Source organism: Pan troglodytes, chromosome 6, assembly GCF_028858775.2.
Source record: "Pan troglodytes isolate AG18354 chromosome 6, NHGRI_mPanTro3-v2.0_pri, whole genome shotgun sequence".
Taxonomy (NCBI): Eukaryota; Metazoa; Chordata; class Mammalia; order Primates; family Hominidae; genus Pan; species Pan troglodytes.
In genome coordinates, this window is record NC_072404.2 from 166278126 (window position 1) to 166294733 (window position 16608).

A 16608-nucleotide genomic window follows, 5' to 3' on the forward strand; every position below is an offset into this window, starting at 1 on the left:
AGCCACAAGTGTTGTTAGCATGTAGGGGTCATGCCGTGGGAAGCCTGTGGCCCCGCAACTGAGCTGTGGGGGCTGCAGCTTGGGCTGCAGGACAGGAGGGAGACATTCAGAAGCCACCACACGTAGCACATCCACTGCACTTCAACCTTTTTTTTTTTGAGACAGGGTTTTGCTCTGTCGTCTAGACTGTAGTGCAGTGGTGTGATCACAGCTCACTGGACCTCCTGGGCTCAAGCTATCTTCCCACCTCAGCCTCCTGAGTAGCTGGGACTACAGGCACATGCCACCATGCCCGGCCAATTTTTAAATTTTTTTGTAGAGACAAGGTCTTGCTACATTGCTCAGGCTGATCACCAACTCCTGGGCTCAAGGAATCCTCTCACCTTGGCCACTCAGAGTGTTGGGATTACAGGCGTGAGCCACCATGCCCAGCTTTGGGACTTAAATTTAAAAAGACTTTGTAAGGCCAGTTATTGGCCTAGAAAAGCTGAGGTTTGGGAACTGCTGGTAACGGCATCCGAAGAAAAGTAGGGCCTCCTCCCACCCCATGCGCTCCTCTGCCTTCTGTCCTCTACGCGTTTAGTGAGCACCTCTTTTGGGGCAGCTCCTGGGAAGTACTGCCCATTTACACGCATGACATGGCCTCTGCCCTTAAGACCTGGTGGTCATCGAGAAAGACAAGATGGATAGAGGGCTTTGTGCCAGGTGTGTCCTTAGGGCCCCACGGGAGCAGGGAGGAGGGGCCCCTAACAGGGTGGGGCAGGGCTACCCCAACAGGTGTCTCAGAGTAGCGACACCTAAGCAAGACCCTGAGCACAGCCAGGGAAAGCCCCAACTGGGTGGGATGCCCAAGGCTGGCATGGGGTGCTGTGGGTCTCAGGGGCTGTGCCTCCTTGGGCTCCTCTGTGAAGGTCAGGGGAGAGGCACCCAAGATTCATGCTTTATCTTGGCGAGAGTCATGAATAGTGGAAAGGGCAGGACAGGTGCCCTGCAGAGCCCAGCAGGCTAAAACTAGTAACAGGGAAGCCAGCACACACAACTCTTACTGGGAGCAGCCACTGTTTGTTCTGAGCTCAATTAATGTTCACAGTCACCCTACCTTGCGAGTACAATCCTTAACCCACCTTACAAGTGGGGAAACTGAGGCCTAAGGAAGCAAAGTGACTGGTGTAAGGTTGCAGAGCTAGTAGGGGTGGAGCTGGGATTTTCATCCAGGTAGCCTGTGTCTAGACTAGATCCTAGCCCAGAGACTGTGGGCAGACTTGATGGGAAGAAGTGGAATGTGCCAGACACTCCTGCTAAATGTTTTTTTTTTAATTAAAAAAATGTCAAGGGGTGTTCTGAGGGATCTAAATCAAGGCCGAAGCTGTAACCACACCTTCAAACCTGGAAGGCAGCTGGGGAGGGAGGGGAGAGAGAGGCAGGATGTCCATGTGTCCACCAAGGCCCTACCACTTTCACCAAGGGGGCCTCCTCACCAGCCTCAAAGCCCTGTCTTTGCCCTCCCCAGGTTCCACCTTGGAGAATGTCCCTGTTATCCCTCCAAACCTCAATCCTGCCCATCTACATCGCCATATCTTTTAAGCCATCCAATTCCCTCAGCCCAGCTCCAGGGTCTGGCCATTTTCCATGCTGTTCCATGGTTGTTATTATGAACATCTTCTTCTCCCTTGGCCCTCCTATTTAATCCATAGGCAAATTTTATTGGTTTCACCATTTTCTGATCTCTCAGGCCCACTGGTCTCTGCATTTTTTTCTGTCATCACCCTGGACCAGGCCAGCACCATCTTTCTTCTGCACTGATCGTCCCATCTCTCCATTCTGTCTCTCTCTACAGCATGGCCAGAGTGATCTTTTAAAAAATGCAGTGAGGACCATAGTACATCCTTGCTTAAGATCTGACAATGGTTTCACAGCTCTGACAGAATCCAAATTCCTTGCCAGGGCTCACAGGGGTGACTCCACCTTGTGGGTGCCTTCAGCTCCACCAGTCCCTATCTGGTCCTCAAACTCATTGGGTCCCTGCCCACCTCAGGACCTCTGCACCTGCCATTCTCTTGACCTGCAATGATCAGCCACTGGGTCTGAAGGTCAGGTTCCTGAGGACAGGATTTTTTTTTTTTTTTTTGAGACATAGTCTCACTCTGTCGCCCAGGCTGGAGTGCAGTGGCGTGACCTTGGCTCACTGCAACCTCTGCCTCCCGGATTCAAGCGATTCTCCTGCCTCAGCCTCCCAAGTAGCTGGGACTACAGATGCCTGCCACCACACCTGGCTAATTTTTATATTTTTAGTAGAGACGGGGTTTTGCCATGTTGGCCAGGCTGGTCTCAAACTCCTGACATCAAGTGATCTGCCTGCCTCAGCCTCCCAAGGTGCTGGGATTACAGGTGTGAGCCACTGCACCCGGTCAAAGTCAGGATTTTGCCCCAAAACAGAGAGGAGCTAATGTCAGCTCCTGCCTTGGAAAGTGCCCCAGGATGGCAGTGGCTTTTGGCACAGGGTGTGGGAAGAGGAGAGCATGATTGTAGGCCATCCCGAAGCCCAGGGTGAGTGCTGTGAAGATGGTCTCACACAAGAAGCCACCAGACCAGGCCAGGTCAGCACCTGGGGTAGGAACTGTGGGAGTTCCTCTGGAGGACGGAGGCAATCACCCCCTAAAGACCTAACTCCTCAGCAGGCCACCTCCTTCTCCCTGATGCAGAGGTGAGGAGGTAAATGGTGGGATCCATGGAGTTCTGGGGAGCCCAGTGGAGCTGGGCCCAAGCCTCTGCTGGAGGCAGTGTTGGCAGCCAGCATGGGGCAGAAGCGGTGGTGGCGGTGGAGGGGGAGCAGACTGTGGGGCCAGGCCCGGGACTAGCTGGGAAGCTGGCATACTGACTGCCCAGGGTAACTGCCAGAAGGGGAGGCTGGAGGCTGCCCTGTGGCTCTTCATGGAGCCAGGTGGGGAATTAGTGTTCTAGCAGCCCAGGGGCCCAAGGACTGGACAGTGGCAGGGAGTCGACCTGTCCCTCAGGGCGTTGGCTCTTCCTGTGATGGGGATAGCCCAGGGTTTTGAATGCCTGTCAGCTCCCTGAGGCTCCGACCATCTCGCTCCTCTGTTAGACACATCTCCAAATTCTGAAGGCACCTGTCAGAGTCCCCCTGCTATGGGTTGAACTGTGTCCCCCAAAATTCATATGTTGGAGTCCTAACCCCTAATATATCAGAATGTGACCTTATTTGGAGAGAGGGTCCTCAAACAGGTAATCAAGTTAAAATGAGGTCATTAGGGTGGGCCCTCATCCAATAGGACTGGTGTCCTTACAAGAAAGGGAAATTTGGGCACAGAGACTTGCACAGAGAGATGATGATGTAAAGAGACAGAGGGAGAGGATGCTCAACTTCTAGCCAAGGAGAGAGGCCTGAGACAGATCCCTCCCTCACAGCCTTCAGAAGGAACCAACCCCGCTGACACCTTGATTTCAGACTTCCAGCCTCCGACGCTGGGACCAGGAATCTCTGTTGTTTAAGCTGCCAGGTCTGCGGTCCTTTGTTGGGGCGGCCCTAGTGACCCAACACCCCCACAGCTCTGCTCTTCAGGACTCCCAGGGCGGTCATCACGAGACCTGCCTGCTAGTCCACCTACCACCTGGGCCTCCCCTTGGAACATCCTCTGGTTTGCCCGATGAAAGCAAGGCCTCCAAGCAGGGTGCAAAGCACAGGGCAGAACCCAGGTCAGAAAGCCTGAGTTTGAGCCTTTATTCCATCATCCATTGACAGGAGGATAAAAGTGCCAAGTCACCGTTAACCTCTCTGATCTCGGTCTCCTCATCAGTGGGTATTTATCATCTTACCTCTCTCAGTGGGTTATTGTGAATAGCAAAATAGTAATGATTTGCCATATGTGAAAATTCTCTTTAAGTCACAGAGTACTGAGTAAAGTCATCATGGCCATTAATTTATCACTCTTTGGTAATCACCCGTTGCACTGTGGAGTTGAATTGACCTTATTGTCAATTTAACCTCAATTTTTTTCTTTTCTTTTCTTTCTTTCTTTGATACGGAGTCTCGCTCTGTTGCCCAGGCTGGAGTGCAGTGGCGTGATCTCGGCTCACGGCAATCTCCACCTCCTGGGTTCAAGCGATTCTCATGCCTCCGCCTCCTGAGTAGCTGGGATTACAGGCACGTGCCACCAGGCCCAGCTAATTTTTATATTTTTAGTAGAGACAGTGTTTCACCATGTTGGCCAGGCTGGTCTCAAATTCCTGACCTCAAATGATCCACCCACCTCAGCCTCCCAAAGTGCTGGGATTGCAGGCGTGAGCCACCGCACCCAGCCATTTTTTTTTTCTACTCTACGCAAAACATGTCTCCCTATCCCCTACTTGTAAAGTTGTCTTTTTGTCTCAAGAATGGACACGGAACATTTACTCCTGTTAATATTCATCTTCTAAGAATTAGCCCATAATTCCTAGAAGGTGAATGTTGACAGCTTTTGAATATTAATTCTGTTCTCCAAAATATTCACCATCTTTTCTGGCTGTGTGTTATTTACAAATCCAGTGAGTGTGACCATCAACCTGCATCTATATCTTTGCTGAATGTATTGAGAAAGGGACAGGAAGCAAGACAAGGCTCTCTCTCTCCAGACTAATGTACACCCTTTGGGGCTTCGTCTTTCTTCAATTCTTAGCAAATTTGCCCAATTATACTAACATCCAGCTAGCAATGTGCTAGTGTGTCATGTCAGCAGCTTAACATCAGCCAATATGGGAGTTTTTGTTTGTTTGTTTGTTTTTTGAGATAGGGTCTGGCTATCGCCTAGGCTGGAGTACAGTGGTGTGATCATGGCTTATTACAGCATGGACCTCCTGGGCTCAAGCCATCTTCCTGCCTCAGCCTCCTGAGTAGCTGAGACTATAGGTGCATGCCACCATGTCTGGCTAACTGTTAAAATTTTTTGTAGAAATGGGGTGTTGCTTTGTTGCCCAGGCTGGTCTTGAACTTTTGGCGTGAAGCGAGCCTCCCGCAGTGGCCTCCCAAAGCGCTGGGATTACAGGCCCAGCCACTGCACCCAGCTAGTGGTATTTATACCACAGGAATTGGCGAACGATACAAACCGGAGTTCTGCTCCCACTCCCCGTCCTGCCAAGAGCCAGTTGTTAAACATTTACCGGCACGCCACTGCATCCAGCCCACGTTTATGTATCATACCCTAAAGATATAGGGAAACACTTTGTCAAACACCTCCAAATTAACACATAGAGCTTCATGGAGCTTAGCCTACAAAACAGTTCAACATGCATTATCCAATTTGGTTCTCTCCACACTCCAGGAAACTGAAGGGATGACTATTACTATATCCATTTTAAAGACAGGAACACAAGGCGTAGAGAGTTCTTTAAAGACTGACTCAGAGCTGGAGAGCGAGTTAATGTCGAAAGTGAGGCTCGAACTCCTGTTTTCTGATCATAAGGTCCGTGTTCTTTCTGAGTCACTATCTGACTGCTCCCCCATTCGTTATCGAATGTACTGCAAAGTCCTCAGGGGTTGGTACTCCAGGTTTAAGACACAGACAAGTTGAGAGGGATTGTACAACAGCCCCTGCCCTTCCCATTAGCAGCCATCATGAGGATTTATGAGCACTGCTTCTCAAACTGGGATTCAGATCTGTTCTAGGGGGAGGGTCCTCAAGTTTTTGAAAAGACTCTGCATTTTGTTTATAATTTCATTGTTGACAAGAAGCCAATTGAAGTGACAGCAGGCCAGGTGCAGTGGCCCAAGCCTGTAATTCCAGCACTCTGGGAAGCTGAGGTGGGCGGATTGCTTGAGCTCAAGAGTTTGAGACCAGCCTGGGCAAGATAGCAAGACTCCTCTCTACTAAAATTTAAATATATTAGCCGGGTATGGTGGTGCACACCTGTAGTTCCAGCTACTTGGGGCACTGAGGTGGGAGAACTGCCTGAGCCCAGGAGGTTGAGGCTGCAGTGAGCCATGATCGCACCACTGTACTCCAGCCTAGGTGACGGAGCTGAGATCCTGTCTCATAAATAAATAAATAAAGTGACAGCAATTCTTAATGCAGTGTTTCTCAAACTGGGGGCCCTGAGTTCTCAGGGAGAAATGCTGGTTTGTTTTCTGGGCTGGGGGATAGAAGGGAGGACAGGGGACAAGTGGCAGGCAAGGAAAGCTCAAGGTAAGTGTTACGAACTGGGCAGGGCAGATAGGTTTTGCTCAGCCCTCACTGTGTCCTAAACACTTTAATTAGGCACCAACCTTAAAGACTGAGAGATTTCACATCAAAGCCAGATTTCCAGAATCTCTTAAAAAATGAGAAATTTGGCAAGACCAGACCACCAGTCCACTTAGAGACAATCGGTGGAGCTGAGGAGGGGCTGCCCCTTTTCAGAGGGGCGAGAGCCCTCCGATTTGCCACATCTCCTCCCCATTCCCTATTTTAGGGGTTACAAACTCAAATGACCCTAGACACAGCAGTGAAAGTCAATGAGTGGAACAGGCTGTGTGTGAGATGATAAATGGCCTTTGACCTTGAGCCTCAGTGCTGGGGGCAAAAGAGGAGGGGATGGGTTGAGACCCTGAATAAAGGGGTGGCTGTCTTGTCCCTGTGAGGGCCCCTGAGGTTTGGGCACAGCAAATTTCTGAGGGCTAAATGTGGTGGAGAGACCCCAGTTGGGACTCTTGCCCTGACCACTGGGAAAGTTCCTTCATGCCCTGTGCCTCAGTTTCCTTATCTGGAGTGATGATGATTATAACAGCACTTACCTTATAGTGTTGTGGTTAGGATAAATTAAACCACATAAAATTCTCTCTCTCTTTTTTTTTAATGTAGAGATGAGGTCTCGCTTTGTTGCCCAGGCTGGTCTTGAACTCCTGGCTTCAGGCGATCTTCCTGCCTTGGCCTCCCAAAGTGCTGAGATTACAGGCATGAACCACTGCGACTGGCCTAAAATTCTTGAAATAGTTCTCAAAGCCCACAATGATCCCTCAGTCTTTACTGGCTGCTATTACTCTGCCCCCAGTCACTTCACTCTTTCACTTCCTGCAGGTCACTGTGTTTGTGGCAGCTGCTCTTGAATCTGAGGTGGGGGCTGTGATGGCAGGTGGCGGGGGGAGACATCCCTGCCCACTGAATGGATCTAAAGTGTCTCAAAGACAGACTTTTCTTCTGAAGGAAGAGGCCTGGGTAAGATGCAAGTGAGGTGATGGTGAAGGGGGAGTTAGAAGGGAAACTGAGGCAGGAAAAGGCAAAAGCACAGTGCTGCTTCCTGCTGGGCAGAGTGGAGTGGGTGCTGTAGACCTGAAGCTGGAGCTCAGCTTCTCTTGCATCTACTTAGGCCCCCACGGGGGACACCTTCCCACCCACTAGCACCTCCTTCAAGCCTACGCACCCTCGAGTCCCCTGCTGTGGATTCAGCTGCCAGCCCACCCTGAGCCATCTCCAGGGACCACAGGGCTCTCTCCTGCGCCCTGCTGGCTCACTTTTTCTTTTTTCCAATTAAAAACTTTATGAAAGGCAAAGAAGACAGGCCTTTCACATCTGCAGACTGCATCAGGCTGGATGGGAGCTGTGGGCTGGAAAGATGGGCTAAAGCTAAGATAGCTCCATGTTGGGGCTGACAGATATGGAACAGGAAGAATGGACTTCTGGGTGTCTGGGTGGTCGCCAGTGGCGTATGCGGGCAGCATGAATGGCAGGCTGGGACCTGCAACCAAGGGAGGCATTGGTGGCATTAGATGGTGCTCTGGGGTCCACAGATGACACCTGGAGCAGGGACAGAGCTCAGCATCCCACGTGAACACTTGCAGTGGCGAGGGGCGCTCGGTGAACGCAGGCATTGTGCAGAAGGTCCGCCATCACCATTGCTTCTTTATAGAAGGGCTTGATGTCCCATTCTACAGATGAGACATGTCACTCAGAAAACTGAGTACCCCTTCCCCATCTGCCTGGCTGGAAAGGGAGAGCTCACCTTCTAGCACAGGCACAGGTGGCTCCAAGTGTGGGCCATGGCCTTGGGGGGTCTTCAGCGCTCCCCAGGGGGCACAAAGGCTGTGAATATTTGAAAGAGCCAGAGCTGGATGTTCCAAGCGGAGACAGAGCCTGTGCGAAAGCTGCCTCCAAATGTTGAAAGATGGTCAGATGGCTTGGAGGGAGAAAGGGGTTTCTCCCTGCAACTCCAAAAGGCAAACCCAAGGTCAGAGGGAGTGACATTCTCCCTCACCATAGGAATAACTGAAGAGGGAATGAGCCTGGAGCACTCCTCCAACCACGGAGTTACAGGAGGGAGGCGCGGGGCACGGGGCAGCTCAGGCAACAGCAGGACAAGGTTGGCAGGCAAGGAAGGCCCACTCTTGCATCGTGGTGGTGTAGAGAAGGTGAGGCTGACAGCACCAAGAGGGATCTGGGGCTCATTTTAGAATCAGCCGTAGAGCCACCCCCTCTCTGTCCACTGCCTCACACATTTGCTCATTCATTCAAGAAATACTTCTCTGTACTGTGTGGAACAAGACAGATGCAGCCATGCCTTTAAGGAGCCCTGCAACTCAGTATTAGCCTCTTTGGTAGGTGCTGCAAGACAGAAGATACTGGGTCGGCCTTCACGCCCAAGCCGGGTGGGAGAAAGCCTCCCTGGAAGAGGTGGAACTGACGTGGAGGCTTCAAGGATGAGTGCAGTTAGCCAGGTGAAGGGAGCTGGGAAGGGTGTCGGAGGTGCAGGGAACAGCATGTGTGAGGGCCCTGAGTGAGGGCACAAGAATGAAGCCACTAGGAAGTGGAAGGCGGAACAAATCAGATTTGTGTTTAGGAAGCCCATTCTGGTTACTGTGCTGGGCTGGGGTCTGATGCAGGGACAAGGCTGAGTATGCGGCACTCAGATGGGGGCAGAAGATCACAGTGTGTGGACCAGGGCAGTGACGTGGGAAATCAGAAGCAGATGGAATTGACACTTATCTAGGAAATAAAATCAAATAAAAGGATGTGGCAGTTGTTCCAATGGAGAGGTAAGAAAGGGGGTGGACTTGGTCACTTCAGGTCTGGACCTGAGCCTCAATATCACTGTTTAGCAATGTGGCCCATCCACCCCACTGCAGAGGGGCCCTACTCCCTTGTCTTCATGTGTTCACAAGGAAACATGTACTGTATTCCCAGGAGAGGAGATACCGGAATGACCCTGGCCCTCTCCCCACCCTTCTTCCCTGCGGGAGGAGGCTTTGTCTGATGAGGTGGTGAGGGCCTGCACCAGCCGCACAATCCCTTTCCAGGGCGGGTGGGGTGAAGGTGCTGAAGGCAAGGCTGCTTACCCTGTGGCCAGCGTTCCTCTTCTAGACGAGTCTGTTTTAGGACACAGATCATCTCCTTCTGTTCCCATGCCCAGGTAAGCAAACCCAGGTTAGGGAGTAGGACCTGCCTTCTACACTTGGGCCTCAGGTTCAAGCCTCTCTTCAGCTCGACTTTCCTTGCACTTAAGTTAACTGATGCCTGTGCCTGTTTTTCCATGGGTTCAGGACCTGTGGGGAAAGACCAGGACTGGTCCCTCCTCATACCCAAACTCACCTGTGGGGCCTGTGTGCTTAAGGAGCTCTTTATTTCCTATAAGGATATTACCCCTACCTGGAGAATGTGACTCTGTACTTAATTTCCAATTTTAAATAAACCTTCCTGCTGCCTGATATTTATCAGAAACATTGTTGTAAATATCAATATAGAGAGTATTTCCTGGCCAGGCTCGATGGCTCATGCCTCCCAACACTTTGGGAGGCTGAAGTGGGAGGATTGCTTGAGCCCAGGAATTTGAGACCAGCCTAGGAAATACAGTGAGACCTCATCTCTACTAAAATAAAAACAAAACAAACAAAAGCTAGGGGGCATTGTGGCTTACACTTGTAGTCCCAGTTACTCAGGAGGCTAAAGCAGGATCGCCTGAGCCCAGGAGTTCGAGGCTGCAGTGAGCCATGATCACACCACTGCACTCCAGCCTGAGCAACAGTGTGAGACTCTGTCTCTTACAAAAGAGAAAGAGGGTATTTCCTGAAGGTAGCAATGCATTCCTCTAGTTGCTCCAAATTTTAAGTTTGGGTTAAGCAATATTACCAATAGGTTTATGGCTGGGGAGTATTGTGTTGGTCCTTGCCTTAGCCCTAGGAAGCAGTTGTGACACTGTTGAGAACATTGCGTAACTTTGTCACATGGTATCCCCTTCATTTCCTCATACAGGAGAGACCTCCCAGTGGCTCGGGACCAGAAATCACGTGATTTGAGCAAGTTGTTTGATTTTTATCTCATGCACAGTGTAAATCATGTAACTGCTTGCTTCTCTGCTGGCATCGGGGTCTCTGGGCCTCACGGTTTGCATTTGGTGCAGTAGCCACATCCTAGGCAACACCATGTTTTCTCTACTTTATCTCTGTCTCAGTTTCCTCACTATATGTATCTTTGCAAACTACCTGAAACCCTTTTCAGGATGAGGAGGAGCATAAGAACACCTCCTTGTGCCTTCCTCTCCTTCCCTTATGGCACAGTGTCCCTCACTCTAGGGCATTTTCCCAGAACGATCTTCAGTCTGGGAAAAAGGTTCACATGGGAGATGGTCCAAGTTTGTAAATTCCAGTAGGAGGCCTGTGTGGGGCACACGCTCATGAGGCACGTTCTCAAATCCCTGGAAGTAAGTGTAGAGTGCCAAGAATCGGTGTCACAGCTTGGAAAGTCAAGAAACCGAACGCGCTATCCCAAAATGTGGGCCTGGCTGAAGTGATCAGCCCTCCTCTACGGTCCTTTATGAGTCACCAAGGATTCCCACACCCCTCATTAGCAAGGAGCACAGGGGGACACAGCAATGGTCCCTACAAGATGTTCCTCAGCCAAGTACCCGTCAGAGGCAGGCGGTGGCCTCAGCTTGGCCCCTCTGGTACAGCAATTCCAGATGGTTAGGAGTCCAGCCACAGCTGAGGGAAGTCCACTCATCCCCGATGGGTGGCTCAGCCTCCTCCCGGTGACACCTCTAGCTCATTATCTCCACCACTTAATTGTCACTAATCATGAGCACTCACTTGCAGTCACACCGCCAGTTTTGGGGTGAGGACGGACGCCTAGGCACCAGCACCAGGGCCTGTCAGCATCCAAATGCCCAAGTGCCTGCCTGGCTGTCAAGAGCCTGCAACGCACACCGCCGATTGCATGTGAATGCGACTCCGAGATAAGATGCCAAACTTCCACCACCTTGTCACTCTTGGAGCTGGGGCTTCTGACTCACGGCCAGGGTCACTCTGGGGCCAGGTGTCACTAGGATGGACCTACTGCCCCAGGGCTCCAGCTCCAATCTTCACAGGCCTCCTCTGCCCTCCTTCCCCTGTGCCCATCCTGCAGTGACCCTTCAGGAAAGGTCTGGAACAGCCCAAGGCTCCCTCTGACTGCTGCTGGGGAGCCCCTTAGGGCCTAACGAAGGGCATGTCAAATATTAGGAGGACTCTCCACGTGGGGGACCACTTCAGGTGCACCCCTCCAGGAAGCTTAGCTGCCTCCCATCAGCCTGCCCCCCGTTCAACCTGGCCTCTACCCTCAGACACCCCAGAACTGTAGAGTGCTTGGTTTAATATACTAGTTCTCACCTTTTCTTTATGAATTTCAGCTATAACACCAACCACCACAAACTGAGCAACCAGTCCCCAGTTCACCTCAGGTGCTGGGGAGGTGTTGGGGATGAGGGTGGGATGTTTGCTTGGAGGCCTTGACTTTCCTGTAGGTGGACTGGGGCTTCAGGTGTGGGGCTGGGCATGCCGCCACCAGGTGTGTTTCCTTGGTGATGGGTACCAGGTGACTGGCGCCTGCTGCTGCCCTGTGTGGCTTGGATCCTCTGGGCCAGGCCAGCTTCCCCAGCAGCCGGTGCCCTGCCCCATTTTGCCCTGGGCCTGCACCTCACTGGAGGAGGAGGGGCACTGGGGGAGTTTGAAGGGGAACGGGGCTGTCCCTGGCCTTCAGAGCAGCCTGGCAGGAGGATGAGTTCCTCTGCCCACTTCTGAGGAAGGAGAAGCAGAGAAAGCACTCTCATTCTGCCCACAGCCCCAGGCCTCCCCGAGCCTCAGGCTCCTCTGGGCCATTTCCAGTTGCACCTTTCCAGGACTTTCCTGATGTCTCCCTCCTCAGTGCTCTGAGGCCTGTGTGGTCTGTGGCCCTTTGTGCCCAATTGTCAAGGCTGCTCTCCAAGGCCGCAGGCCCTGAGGACAGGGACTGGGCTCCACATACCTTGAGGCCCTGCCAGTACCCACCCTGTTGCCAGGTGCCTCCCACCAGTGAGGCCAGCCAGCATGATGATGGGTGGGGCTGGGCAGGCAGAGCTCAGACCAGACTTCAGTTCCGACCCCTTACCATGCCAGCTGGGGCTCTGGGGCAGGTGGCTTTTCTGCCCAAAGCCTCAGTGTGTCCTTCTGGACAAGTGGGGACTGATGCGGACAAATGCAGACCATCTTCCTCTCACTCCTTGGGGAGGAGGCTTAGGAAGGCCCTACAAGCAAGCAATGGCCCAGAGTGCATCAGAGCTAGAGGTCCGCCTGGGGCAGGGCAGGGTTGGCTCCCACTGCGGGCTGTGCAGTAGACGGCTGCCACCTCCCTCCTGCCACAAGCGGAACCCTGCCTGGGGCCCTGCAGGGTTTTTAGAGGTTTCTGAGCACAAGTTGTGCCAAGGAATCAGCAGGTTCCTTCCAGCTCGCAGAGAGCATGTGGTGTGTGTGCATGTGAGCATGTGCACGTATGTGCATGCTTTTTCATGTACGCAGTGAGAGGAGATGGGGTGTTGTCTGGCTGTCTAGGTGGGGAGGAAGTAGAGCATGCCAGAGCCCAGACCATGCTTACATGAACCCAAAACTTGGTTTCAGGCTAGCTTGTCCCTGGCTCAGAAAGGCTTTGAGAGGCAGGACCTAAGGACACCAGGAGGTGAGAGGACACGCAGGAAAGGGAGTGTGGGATGGAGGGAAGGACATTAATGACAGGTGTCAGCAGGGGTGGGGAGAGGGACAGAGAGGCCCTGCCATGGGCACTAAGGAGTCCAGCTGGGGGCAGAAATGCCGGGAGGGGGCCATATGGTGGGAGCAGGAGCCGAGGGCTGGCCGACTCGCCATGGGGCCCCAGAGCTTCTGCTCCTGGGCTGGCAGGGGAGGAAGCACCTACCTGTACCACGGTGGGTGGGTGCTGAAGACCTGGAGTCATAGACGGCAGGGTCCTGCACCTGGAGAGTCATCCAGTGCCCCCTCGGTGCCTGGGCCCGGAGCCCACCATGCCTGCAGCACCAAGGGCCATTCTGAGGATCTGAAAGGAGAGGTCAGACCCTGAGCCCCAAAGTAGATTCAAGGAGGCCTCGGGAAGCTGCGAAGAAGCCAAACTCCCCGGAGTGGAGGTCTGAGGAAGCCAGGACACTGCAGGAAAAAGGGCCTAGGATGGAGGCAACCAGCATGGGCCAGCTGGGGCTGGGGTGGCACAAGGCAGGGCGCAGGTGGGAGCAGTATGTGTGGGAAGCAGACAGAGACCGGCCCCAGGGTCCTGCGGGACAAAGAACTTGAAAGACAGAGCAGGGACCCCAGGCAGAGCCCAAGCCCTGACTGGAGAGGCCAGTTTTGGGGGTGTGGCAATGGTTGGAGGGAGAGAGCTGGGCATTGGAGGCAAAGGCCAGAGGGCAGGTCAGGATGGTAACTGGGATGGCCCTGGAGCCCAGGGGCATGGAGGGACTCCAGAGGTGGCAGGCAGGTAGTCAGCCTGCTCCATGACTACCAGCTGGCCTAGGCGCCTCCCTCCTGGTCCCTGCTAGTACCTGCTCTGTCCTGTCCTGCCCTGCTTCCTTCCTTGCTGGAAGAGCAGGAAGGCCTCCAGCTCGTTGGGTTAGGACCCAACTTATGAACTGAAGTCCCTGAGCAGACGGTGGGGCATGGGAGCTAAGAAGAGAGCAGTGCTGTAGGAGCGGGGTGTGGGTGACAGAGGTGGGGCTTGGGAGTGGCTCAGGGTCTGGTTAAGCCATGTGAGCAAAAGGGGCTGCTGCCCATGGATCAATCCTGAGCAGGGTTGGGAGGAAAGGGGATGAGGAAGGAGGCGGCTGGAGACAGGGAGTGCTGGGGATGGGAGAGCTGGTGGGGTCCGGGAGACAGAGTGGGAGGGGAGGATGAGGAGAGGAAGATGCGGTAGGGGAGGGGCTACCAGTCCAGGGTGGGGGGAGGTGCCCTGCAGGAAGGTGGGGGACAGAGGGACAACCTGAATAGGAGAGGGGTATCCAGGGAAGACGGTGGCCAAGTGGAGACAGAGAAGGTGCCAGGCAGGGGAATGATGGGAAGGTGCTAGGTAGGGGAAGGAGGGAGAGGATGCCAGGCAGGGGAAGGAGGGAAGGTGCCAGACAGGGGGAGTAGGAAGCAGAGCATGCCAGGCAGGAGCAGGTTGAGAAAGTGCTCGGCAGGGGGGAGGTGACAGGCAATGGGAGGAGGTGGTGCCAGACAGGGGGAGGAGGGGAAGGTGCCAGGCAGGAGGGTGCCAGACGAGGGAAGGAGGGGAGATGCAGGTGGAGGGAGGATAGGAAGGTACTGGAGAGGGAAGGAGGGGAAGATGCCAGGCAGCGATGGGGAGGAGGTGGTGTCACAGAGGGGCTGAATGGGAGTCTGCCAGTCAGGGAAGAGGTGCAAGGAAGGGGTAGGAGGAAGAGGTACGAGGTTGGGGTGGGGGTGGAGGGAGGTGCCAGGCGGGGGGACGGAAAGAGTCAGGAGTGGGGGGAGATACCTGGAAAGGAGGAGGGGAGGAAGATGCCAGGAAGGGAGAAGGGGATGCCAGGTAGGGAGGAGGGGAAGTGCCAGGTGAGGAGAAGGTGCCAGGCAGGAGAAGGAGGGGGGATGCCTGGCAGTGGGAGAAGGGAAGCCAGGCAGGGGGAGGAGGGGGAAGCCAGGCAGGGGGAGAAGGGATGCCAGGCAGGGAGGAGAAGGGATGCCAGGCAGGGGGAGGAGGGGGATGCCAGGCAGGGGGGAGGAGGAGGAGGAGGATGCCAACAGAGGCAAGCAGAGACTGCCAGGCAGGGAAGGCGGGGGCGTCGGCGCAGCGCGGCCGGGAGGCGCCTTCGCCAAGGGCCGTGGGGGCCGCGCGGCGCGGGTCGCTCACCTGCTCCCCCGGGACCCCGGCCCGGAGCACGGCCGCCCGCTCCCCGCTCGGCGCTCGGCTCGGCCCGGCGCCTGCGCCGCTGCAGCCCGGAGCGGGGGAGGCGCAGGGAGCGTCTGCAAAGAGCGAGGAGCTTAATAATGAGTTAGGGACCGGAGCAGGAAGCGTCGCCCCATCCAGCCGTCGGTGTGCTCGCCAGCTCGGAGGCCCTCGGCGGGCCCTGGCCAGACCCGTTGTGATCTTCAGCCTGTACACAGATGTGTCGTAGGTCTGTGCTTGCATCTGCACGCCCACGAGTCACACACGCAGTCAGCATCCTGTGTGGCCGCAGACATCACCTACACTAGGACCACACACGCGCATGCACGTGGGCGCGCACACACAGGCACACAAACAGTTGTGCTCACACAGATTCAGTCAGATCATCCTATGTGGCTGCAGACATTACCTAGACGAGGTCCCGGACACCCATGTGCACCCCCCACCCCCTCAAAACGCACACACCCTGGGAGGCTTTGGGTCCATCAAGCCTCAGGGCGATGTTCTCACTAATGCCAATCTTCTCCTTTTATGTACTCAATACTTAAATCTGGCAGCTTGGAGAAGCCTATTCCCAGCTTCCAGCCAGACAAGCCCAGCTCTGGCCATCTCATGGGCTCTTCCAGGGCCCCGCCTCACACGGCTGAGCTACCACAGTGCCCAGCACAGAGGGGGACCCCAGCTTACCTGCAGAGTGAAGGAGCCCTAGAGAGCTCAGGCAACGGCGGGGGAAGTGGGAGCACCTCCCTAAGCAGCCAGCGGGCAGGGAGCCTGCCAAGCATTTGGGGTCAGGTGGGCCTGGCAGGCCCCCAGTAGGAGGCAGGCAGGCAGCAGGGACCCATGGTCTGAGGCTGAGGTCAAGGTCAGGTCCTTCTCCCTCAGGTTCCCGCCTCTGCCCCCGCAGATATCCAGCCTCTCCCCAGGCCAGGTCACACCCTCAACACTAGGAGTATTTTGGGGTCTGGGCTCTGCACTGCCTGGTTTTGTCTCTGTTATGGGCAGGCCCAAGGCAGAGACAGAGCTTTTCCACCCCTTCCCTTTCTGGTATCTTCCTATCCTCCTTCATCTGAAAATATTTGTTTTATTTTTTTAATTTTTTTTTTGAGATGAAGTCTTGCTCTTGTCCCCCAGGCTGGAATGCGATGGCGCGATCTCGGCTCACTGCAACCTCTGCCTCCTGGGTTCAAGAGATTCTCTTGCCTCAGCCTCCCAAGTAGCTGGGATTACGGGCACCTGCCACCATGCCTGGCTAATTTTTGTATTTTTAGTAGAGACGGGGTTTCACCATGTTGGCTAGGCTGGTCTCGAACTCCTGACCTCAGGTGATCTGCCCGCCTCGACCTCCCAAAGTGCTGGGATTACAGGCGTAAACCACCGCACCCGGCATGTTTTAAATTTTTAATTGTGATAAAATAATGTAAAATTTACCATCTTAGCCATTTTGCAGCGTATGTTA

At 54.2% G+C, this 16608-nt stretch overlaps 1 protein-coding gene across 2 annotated transcripts in view; it reads right to left on the reverse strand.

Annotated features, from left to right (window-relative positions):
• The window catches only part of SMARCD3 (SWI/SNF related, matrix associated, actin dependent regulator of chromatin, subfamily d, member 3), a 38198-nt gene extending 22974 nt beyond the window's left edge, over positions 1–15224 (reverse strand). For both annotated transcript variants that reach the window (XM_054655346.2, XM_016945944.4), the window contains exons 1-2: positions 15117–15224; positions 13158–13295 (exon numbers count right to left, since the gene is read on the reverse strand). Coding sequence is in view for 1 of the 2 variants with exons in the window: in XM_016945944.4 (XP_016801433.1) it covers positions 13158–13196 (39 nt within the window). In the remaining variant the exon portion in view is untranslated. The remainder of the gene's footprint in view (positions 1–13157; positions 13296–15116) is intronic.
• Positions 15225–16608: the final 1384 nt, after the last annotated feature.